The 10,517-nt window shown below is 38.1% G+C and overlaps 1 protein-coding gene across 2 annotated transcripts; it reads right to left on the bottom strand.

Annotated features, from left to right (window-relative positions):
- Positions 1–1,658: 1,658 nt before the first annotated feature.
- LOC149569596 (putative ABC transporter C family member 15) lies at positions 1,659–10,264 on the bottom strand. Of its 2 annotated transcripts, none has more exons than XM_089822281.1 (11): positions 10,022–10,264; positions 7,365–9,730; positions 5,188–5,274; positions 4,389–5,075; positions 4,136–4,300; positions 3,582–3,876; positions 3,254–3,468; positions 2,857–3,162; positions 2,435–2,498; positions 2,075–2,314; positions 1,659–1,984 (listed from the first exon to the last, which is right to left on the bottom strand). In XM_089822281.1, exons 1-11 carry the CDS (start codon positions 10,041–10,043, stop codon positions 1,872–1,874), a joined length of 4,560 nt encoding a protein of 1,519 aa, XP_089678407.1. In that variant the 5' UTR covers positions 10,044–10,264; the 3' UTR covers positions 1,659–1,871. The 2 variants fall into 2 exon arrangements, with proteins under 2 accessions (XP_089678407.1, XP_089678406.1); XM_089822280.1 differs by having other exon boundaries at positions 2,075–2,335.
- Positions 10,265–10,517: the final 253 nt, after the last annotated feature.

Raw genomic sequence — 10,517 nt, forward strand, 5'->3', positions numbered from 1 at the left:
TATTAGCTTGTTCAACAGCTGCACACAAGTACCGAGAGTAATGGAGGTCCTATCATTTAAGATGCACCTTTGGCTGGACTGTTGTAATTGTTTTGTTGTTATGTACTGCTGCATTCTCTTGTTTCTACGGCCATTTCTGTGGCTGTTATAGCTGCTGTAACATTGATTGAATTACTGTGGTTACTTCTTAAAAACTTATATCAAACGTATGACTTTTATCAATGATATTTTGCTAGATGTGATAACAGTTTTCAATCCTCCACTGTCAGATTTTTCTGAGGATGACAGAATTCTGTACTTGAACGGGTGATTTTTTATTCCTGATTGATTTTTGATAGACTAGAGCTGTCTTTTTCTTTTGTTGTAAGACTTGATAGTTATTCAACAAAATAGAAACTTCAAAATTGATATGTTTTGAGTCTTGACATTCTTCATTTTTTTATACATTTTTCAGAATACAGGTATATGGAATAATCTTATATTTCGATATACTCTATTTCTATTTTGTCTTTAATTACGTATTTTTAAAAGTATAATAACTCAAAATTTTCTCATGTTACTATTTTTAAATGGTTCTTTATTACTCATTATGGAGGAGTAACCCTGGGGTCCCATGGGGGGGCTTGGGTTCTATATTTAAGGAGCTGGAGGTCCCATGATAATATTTTGGGGGGGCTAAAGCTTAATTTGGAATCTGCTAAAGCTTAATTTGGAATCTTTTCCTATTAATAGGAGCCCTTACTTTTTAGTTGAGCTGATGGAAAAAAAGGGGGGCTGGAAATAGCCCCTACTGTTTAGGGAAGAATTCTTTTCCCTCCAAATTGAAATCATCTTGCCAAAAATTCTAAAAACAACAATTTATATTTTTAATATTTCCTTCAATTTAGGAGCTAATTTTTCAAAGCAGATTTATATGTAATGCCCATGAGACCGCTCCCTTTTAAATGTTCCTAAAAAAGCTCAGCGGCACCTGCTCTATTTTTAAGCAAGCGAGTGCCCTTGGGACCTTAGCCTAAGGCAGGGGTCCCATGAGGGGGGGCTACAGGTCTATTTTTTAGGTACAGGTGGTCCCGTAAGAATTTTTTTGAAGGGTTATTGGTTTAATTAGAATCTTTTCCTTCATAATAGGAGCCCTGCTTTTTTAGGAAGCGGACGAAAATGGGGTGGGGCTGGAAATAGGCCCACCAGCTTAGGGAAAAATCTAGCCATTTGTTAAAAACTGAGACTTTAAAACTAAAAAAGTATTTTATAATAAAATAAATTTTAAAAAAAATTCCCTAAAATTTGGGAGCTGAAACTCAAATTACAAAATCCATAAGACCTCTCAGTTTACAAATTTCCTTAAAAATCTCAGCGGGTGCAGCTCTATTTTTGAGGAAGTTGGCTTCTATGGGACCCCAGCCTAATTGTCGTAAAGTATGGCGCTGGCTAATCTCCAGAGAAAATGCAAAAAGTTAAATGTGATTCTTTTTTCACATTCACGAAAGCAAAGTGAAATTTTCTCAAAATTTTTGTTGTTTTCAATCACAAAATATACAGATCATGAAGATTAAATGCTGAAAATTTCAAAAAATTTCATTGTGTTTTCGTTTTTTTGAAATTTAGTCAATGGTACAATTGTAGAAAGGATAGCCGCGTCCATAAAGTATTGCAGAGACTTTGACTCTAAAAGATCTGAAATAGCTTTTAATAGCAATATTTATTATAATTATAATTGACAATGCATATGATTTTGTAATAATAGCATTTTCCCACACTGGTATATTTGAATCTAACCATTTTCAGAATTATAAATGATTTGAAACTTTGCAGTTTCACTATGCAGAGATTGCTTTTCGTCATATATTTAAAAGCTGATATTATCAGGCTGCCTATTTTCCATCGACATTAGTTGATCTCACAGTGTACTCTGAAACAAGTTTGGCAAATGAAGAAGATTTGTTCTCCAATAGTTTGGTTGGAGAGTCATATTCAACAATATTTCCTGATTAAAAACAGTTATTCAGCTCATAAACTAAGAAAAAGGAAACAATTTGCAATCTCATAGGAAAATGAGAAGGTTAAGATTTCATACCATCACTCAATACCAGGACCAAATCACTATCACAGACGGTTGGAATTCGATGTGCTATGGTGATTACTGTGCAGTCAGCAAATTGGTTCCGTATAGTTTGCTGAATAAGCCTATCTGTTGCAGTGTCCACTGAAGCAGTTGCTTCATCCAGTACCAATATGCGGCTTTGCTTTAGTAACACCCTTCCCAAGCACACAAGCTGTCTTTGCCCCATACTCCAGTTCTCTCCATTCTCAGTTACTGCAGAACAGATCAGTACATCTAATAATTTTACTAAGTGGAAATATAAACAATAGAATAAAATGTTAAAAGGATTCTGTGTTTCCCATTTCAAAAGTATGTGACAGGATAGATATAAACCGAGAGAATCAAGCTTCTCCTCTTTTGTCCGGACAGTTTCCCCTAGCTGGCATTTGTCCAAAGCCTGAAGCGTGGGCACAAGCAATGTAAATATCTAATGGTATCATATTTGTGAGTAACGTAACTATTTAATTTAATGGTACACCGTAAAAGCTTTATTAACGTTTTGGATCACATTGTATGATCCACTGTCAGGTTAGAGAGCTAAAAGAGAAAAAAAGATTGTGGGATCCACTAGCTTTTGTTTTCTTTCTCTCTATTCTGATGAAAGATCATAGCATGCAATCCCATAGATTAATGAAAATACTTCTACATAACCTATTCAGTCCACAATGTAAACCCTCACCTTCATATGTTTGAGCACTTAACATTCTTTTATCCAAGAATAAGAGAAGCTTAAAAACCAAACATATATAGCCTACCTTCCAGATTTGGTCATCTGAATAGTCTCCCAATGGATCTAGATTATTCCTTATTGTGCCTTCAAACATGGTTGGGTCTTGTGGAATGATGCTTAGTCTGGATCTTAAATCATGCAGGCCTATTGTTAAGATATCAATTCCATCAATAACTATTCGGCCTCCTACTGGATCTACAATTCGAAAGAGTGATTGAATCAGAGTAGATTTCCCACAGCCTGTCCGCCCCACGATCCCAACCTTCTTCCCTCCAGGGAAAGTGCACGAAATTCCTTTCAACACAACTGGGAGATGTGGCCCATAACGCACCTAATTTTGGTCATCAAGTGTAAAAGTTAATGACAGAGAACGCAATAACTAGTTGAGATCTGTGAAAACTCAAAAGATTGTTACTAATAACCTGAAGATCAGTGATATCAATTGTTCCTCTTAATGGCCAGCTCGATTTTGGTCCACATTTCTCTATAGTCAATGGAGGTTCACTAGGTATGCGTGAGTACTGCACTATTCTCTCCACAGAGACCATACTGTTTTCCAAATTGCAAAAGTGCCATATGAGCAGGGCTTGTGTAAGGTTCAGAGTGAGACCATATGTTACTGCTAAACCTGCAATGCCTGTTAAGGTTGCCCTAGTCGGTCAACTTTCATGAATCCTGGTATCTATCTTGCTTGTTCAATTTAGTCTTATCAAGAAAAATTGCATCCCAAATCAATGCCATGCTACTTACTTGGATCAATTACACTTTCTGGCAAGCAAAGCAGGAGAACCATAGTGAACACAAATACAAGATTTGATAAAATATCCAACCGAAAGCAAAGCCACTGCATGGCTGCAGTCCTGTGGAATCTGGGTTTAGAAGCAATATCAATCAAATGAAGATTTGTATTCATGAATGGAGACTCCTGGTCGAAACTCCTGATTGTAGCTGCTCCGGAGATTGATTCTGCAAAGTGTTGTATGACAGGAGCCTTACAAACTCCTATTAACCTAGAAAGTTCTCTAGATGTCACTATGTAATATTGCTGCATGCATAAAAGAAGACATATTTAGAAAAATATCTTCTGCGTCTAGTGATTAGCACTCAAAATCATGAAAGGGAAAATCAGATGAGAAACATTACTAGTGCTAAAATATGAAATGTAATTCTTACACTTAATATTAAAGCATTTTTTTCTGAAAATTGTCATTTCTTTGTAGAAAAGGCTTTCAGACAAAGTTAAATATTCACTACTAGAAGGTTATTTTGCATGATGGTCAAAATCCATGAGAGATAGATCATACCTGATACCATATACAAATTGCAAGCATGGGTACGAACACGAAAAAGACCTGCCAAACAACCTGGGACATGACTGCAATAATCCCCACTAGCTCTATAAATGTAAAAGCTACAGATCCTAGTTGAAAGGGAATGACTTGGTCCACCTCACTCTGATCGTTTGATGCCTGCCAACAAACAGCATTCGCTTTTTGGATTCAAATGGTCCTCTCTAATTTGCTACTAAAATAGGATACGACAGTAAAATTCACTAACCCGATTCAGTATACGGCCAGTTGGAGTTGCATCGAAGAAGGACATCGGTGCCCGAAATATGCAGCTATGCATTTTTCTGAAAAGTTGTTTGGCACTTTCAAATCCAGTTAGACAAACCAGGATAGTCCTAACAAGAATACATAATGAGCCGCATAAAGCCAAAGTTATATAAACCAGAATGAGGAAGGACTTGGTAACAGGGGGCTTCTGATCTTCAGTCAAAGGAGTTGCCCAGGCCATCCAGTAATTGCTACCTATTTGGAGCAGCTGAAATACTGTGTGCGCCAATAATATGATTGGAATCAAAGCTCCTTTGTATGCAGCAGTAATGTAAGACCAGTACACCCACGTGCTCACCCTGCCTTTTTCTCTTTCTTCGTCTTGCACAAGCTGTGAACTTCTGTTTTCATTATCCTTTTCATCCTCTCTCTGATTTTTTGTGTCAATCTTGTCATGCACCATTTCTGCTTCCTGGAGCTGTTCATGGATAACATCTTCCACACTAGTCTTGTTATCAATAGATGGTCCTTCAATCGTCAACTGTGATGAGAGGATCTCAGAGTTATCCATGTCATTGATGGATTTCAATGCTTTCTTATGTGCACCCACCAATTCCTCAAAATGTGTGTTTGATTGCAATATATCTTCATATTTTCCAGCCTGTGTAATTTCACCTTCTCGCATAACCTATAAGAAAGTTCAATAAATACCATTTGTCAACATAGTTTATGTCCTATTTTCTTCTCTTTGAATATGAAATCTGTTAATGTTTAAAATTTGGACAAGAGTTAAAACACACCAGAATAAGGTCAGCTGCAAATAAAAACTCGACTTGGTGTGTGACATAGATCACAGTTTTTGAACGCAGAATACCAAGTAGACATTCCTGTTACAGAAGAAATCGATTTTGGAATATTTCCAAATTATGAACGTGAAACAGTAAGGTACACATTAAATGTATTAATCCAAGATGTTCTATATGAGAACGCAATTATTTTTTTGATTTTGCTGTGTTTTTTTTTTCTTTGTGAAATTTTGTTTTTCAAATTCAATTTGATAACTCAATTAACAGATTCAAGAACATTCTCTTATAACGACTAAAATAAGAATATATGTGAAAAATATGTATCTCTTGATATATACAAACCCTCTATATTTTTTCCAATGGAAATGACAAGTGATGGAGATGAAGATGGGAGGTGTAGAGCAGGAAGGGCTGAACACAATGGATGAAGAGAAGGTGGAGGAAAGCATGGTTCGGAGAAAGGGGAAGGGGAAGAAGATGATGAAGATATGGTGGAATGGTATTGTGCTTTTGAAGAGGCTGATTTGGCCCAGGTGTTCTCAGATTCAGATGAGGAAGATGCTCCTCTCCTTGATTTGTGGAGGGAAATATATAGAAATGTTTCTCTGACATGTTGGAGGGGCATTGAGGAAGATGGCTTCCTGATTCATGCTCTGTGGTGGCGAAGGTGCTGGAACAACCAGCTCCTGAGTCTAGATCTAGTGACCAAGAACTCTCTTAAAGGAGGTTTTCTTGAGCACTCCCCTAGAGTCCCTGCAATGGTAGCTGATGCCCCTGATTCTTCCCTCATTTCCAGGAGTGACGTGGATGTTAGGTTTGCGGCTGTGGAGGAATCTCCATTGCTGGTTGTAAGCTTCTTGATAGCTTTGCCAGTGATGTGACTTCTATGCCTAATGTGGGTTCTAGCCAGAGGCTGCTATGCGAAATGGGTCTGATGCTTATTTGTATCCTGCACCCCGTTGCCCTTCTGTGCCTAGTGTGGAGTCCTTTTCCCTTGCTGCTGCTACTAATTGGGCTCCAAGGGTTCCTTTGATAGATGACCCTACTTCTCATGGGTTTTTTTAGTATGGAGACAGACTCAAGGGCTCCTGGTGTGGAGAGCTCTGGACATGGATCCGCTTCCTCTACCCAAGTGGAGGGTAAGTTTCTTTTGTCCTTGATTTTCTCTTGGTTAAGATGATTGCACAGTTTCAGAACTTCCTGGTTGGGAGATTTTGCAATGATCAACCCAACATTGATGTTGTCCAAAGATGGATCTTTTGGATTTGGAAGCTTAAGGGCCAAGTAGAGGCTTTCTCTATGTTAAATATTTTTTCCCGTTTTCCTTTTCCTTTACTGAAGATTGTGCGAGGGTCTTTTAGGATGGTCCCTTGGTCATGGGGTGTCCGTGGTTTAATCCTTTGAGTGGTGACTTCTTTTGAGTGATGACTTTTTCAAGTTATTTGGGTCTATTTGCTGGGTCTGCCCTTGGAGTTTTGGGATGAAGAGATTTTCATGCTTATTGCCAATACCTCAGGGCAATATGCTGCTACTGATAATCTCACTAAACTCAAGAAACACTTATTACGTTCTCATTTTTTGTGTGTTCGTGGAAAAGGACAAAGTGGCCTACACAAAGAGCTCCCTCCTCAGGTCATTTTGTCTTCCAACTTGGTGTTTGGGTTAAACAAGTTGAGTTCAGAGACTCTTTTTATTTGTCAATGACATTGCAAAATGGGAACTGCCACCGTCAGCTGCATGAGTAGTATGAAACAACATCCCATTTGTGAAAAAAAGCAGGTTTTGTTTACTGTTGTTGAGGAAGGTTCCTCTTCCTCTAAACTTATGCGGAAGGATGGAAAGAAGACAAACACTCCTATAGAAGGTACAGGTATGGATCTCTCTTTAATGGTCCCTGGACTGGTTCAAAATTCTGCCACTGATCTATCTTGTTCTATAAATAAAAATACTGAATTGTTTGATCCTTGATTTAGGATGAAACAAAAATATTTGAATCAATTTGGCTTCAAACCACCCTAACTCTGGGTTGGTTGGTTGTAAGGTTTTGTAGTTTTTTCTGACTGTATTGTCTCTCTGGTGTTCCATGTTGTCCTTATGTGCTTAATGCCTGTCTACCCTTATTTTTGTACCAGGGTCCGATAATTAATCTAACAAATTCAAGAAAATTGTACCTGGAAAATGTGCGTCCCAGTATGTGCGTCAACAGCACTGAAAGGATCATCGAAAAGATAAATATCGGTATCTTGATATAAAGCACGTGCAATTTGTATTCTTTGCTTTTGCCCTCCACTCAGATTTATTCCTCTTTCTCCAATTTCTGTTTGGTCCCCATAAGGGAACAATTCAAGATCCTTTTTAAGTGCACAAGCCTCTAGTACACTCTCATAACTGGTTTTCTCCCATTCCTTCCCAAAGAGAATATTGTCTCTGATTTTTCCGCTCTGTATCCATGGAGTCTGACTAACATATGCTTTAGTGCCACTTATCTTTACGACACCTGACATTTTGGGTAGTTCCCCTAGCATGCAAGATAGGAAGCTTGATTTTCCTGAACCAACAGTACCACACACTGCAACCCTCATGCCTTTCTTTATATGGACATCTAAACCTCTTATAGTTGGAGTAGGTGCTTTAAGATCCCAAGAGAATACACCTCCTTCGATCTCAATTGCCAAGTCAGTCGAATCTTTGGAGACTTTGTCTACTGCATCTTGTTGCAGCTCTTCTTGCTTCAAAAAATTAGCTACACGATCTAATGACACTTTGCTTTTAGCAATCACAGATATTAAGTCAGGAAGGCCGTTTATAGGTTCCTGGAGAATCTGGAAAGTTGCAAGTGCAGAGAGAACTCTGCCTGTTGTTAAAGGCACACCTATTAACATGCATGTACCAAAAGTGACCACAGACACAAATGTAGGTGCTACCCAAAAAATAAATGTTGTCCCAGAAAGTGCATAAAAATACTTCTTCAGCCAACTGCATTCCTCCCCTCTCAATGTTTCGAGTTTCAGCAGAAATCTGGACTCCCAGGCTTGCAATTTTAAGATTCTCATATTTCGCAGTGTCTCTGATGTAACCTTCATCCTTTTGTCTTTTTCTTCCATGATCCTTTTATTATACTTTTCTTGCATTTTCACTAGTGGATAATTTGCCATCATGATTAGCACTGTGGCTGACACTCCTGCAAGAGAGGCCAATCCTAAATTCTGATAGAGAATAACCAGCGCCAGAAGAATTTGCAAAGGTACAGCCCAAATGTCATGAACATACCAACTAAACTCTTCAATACGCTGAGCATCAACACTCATGTAATTGATTATCTCACCACTTGTATGCTTTTGTCTTGACTGGCTGGAAAGCATCAAGCCTTTCTTGTATAAAGCAGCTGTCAGTGCTGCCCTAACACGTATGCATATGTGAAGTGTTGTGAAGGTACAATGGCGTTGCGACAGAGAATTTACAAGCTTTGCAAGAAGAAATACAGAAGCCAGAATAATGCCTTCACCAGAAAACTGTTCCTTTTTAGCAAGACACTGAACAAAGTTATCGATAAAGTAAGGACCTACATATGATGAACAAGAGGTTATTAAAATCAGCAAGCCTGTATAGAGTACATCCTTCATTACAACGAGAAATAACATTATTGCTATTGATGAGCCGTTGCCTTTGGTATCTAATTGATTTCCAAGTTTTTGGTAAACATGGCCAGCCTTGTGAACATCTACAACTTGGGGAACATCATCTATGTCCACCATCTTATTATGGCCAACAGCAAGCAGAGGCTTGATCCAAGCAAATGACATCCGGCTGAGAAAGCCCGCTGTTGCATAAGGAGTGACTTTTGGCTTAAGGTTTTCAGAATATTCTGGAATGTCATTCAAGAGAGGTTCTTCAATGCTTTGAGATATGGAGCTCTCACCATTTCTGCCACAAAAACTGGCATAACTCAAAAATGCAGAAAGGAGAAGAGCCAGAAGTTCAACCACTATACTGAGGGTAATGTGATTTTGTTCCCTCATCTCCTGAATATTGAGGAACAAAAAGAACGCATAAAGAATCAACAGCAACATCCACCACAGCCGAAGTAAAATGGGGAACTTCTCTTTACTTTCTTTCATAAGGGAATAGTATGCATAGACTGAAATGATGGCCCAAGCTATAGCCTGGAAAATATACTCTCCTTCGGCTCCAATATCTTTAGGTCTTGACCTTAGCCACCAATATAAAGGGCTCCATATTCCAAGTGTGCAATACAACACTGATAGAGATATACAACTAAGTAGAGCCATTTTATGCGTAATCCCATATTCCAACTTCTTGGAATAAGCAGGTTCCAAAACACAGTATTTTGGCCTTTCTGTGCGAAATCTACATCTTTTCCAGATAAGGGGAAGGGTAAGAGCAATAACAAAGACCAAGTGAAGCACAATTGCAAGTGCATGCCGCATGTAAGCTCCAAAGATGCTATCTGCAAGTTCCCCCCACTGGTTATCTTCGCCGAACCCCAACAACAGCTTTGCCCAAATGGACTCCATCACTGTATGAGAAGTAGCAACTTTGTCACATAATTATCTATACGGTGGATATATGGAAAAAATTACATATATGCAATTAAAATACTGTAAGTATGGGTAAAAATTATCAAGAACATATATATATATGTTCTTAAACTTTGATTTATAAGTGGAGAAGCAAAATATCCGTTGAAGAGCGGAAAATTCTATGACTAACTGTAATATAAGTTGGAAAATTAATGAAACTTGATCAAAGATGGTCTGCCAGTTACGGTACAGACATGTGTCAATAATTAAATCAATTGTTCACTAACAATTTTTGGCTGAAATTGGCATGAGCCCGTGTTGATGCTGCTGTTGTTGGTATGAGCTTCTCTGTTCTTTAACGTTGAGCTCTTCTATGTTGCTTTGGGATTATCAAACTTTTACTCAGAATTATGGAGAGATTGGTTGTAGACAAGTAAATAGAAGAGGGAGCCCACGTCTTTCTCAATGGAATCATGGACCATTGCAGATTGGGACATATAGAATAAGGAAAGCCAAATTTTAAACGTCTCAAAATTCCAATTGTCAAATTGAGAGTAATATAGGTTTAAAGAAGTGGCCACAAATTGAGTGGAAAACTGAATGGGCAAATGTGGAAAACTTGGTAGTCAACACAGGCGGCGGTCAAATCTGGAAGCTTAGGGAACAAGGCATTCAGGTTCATTGAATTTAATTGTTTAGCAATTTAAAAGATCATCATACATAATTAAATTTTTGTGATTTTTTAAAATTATATTTGATTTTTTTTGGGGTTTGATATTAGTT

Source organism: Cupressus sempervirens, chromosome 3 (genome assembly GCF_028749045.1).
Source record: "Cupressus sempervirens isolate cs-2001-9-10 chromosome 3, ASM2874904v1, whole genome shotgun sequence".
NCBI classification, from domain to species: Eukaryota; Viridiplantae; Streptophyta; class Pinopsida; order Cupressales; family Cupressaceae; genus Cupressus; species Cupressus sempervirens.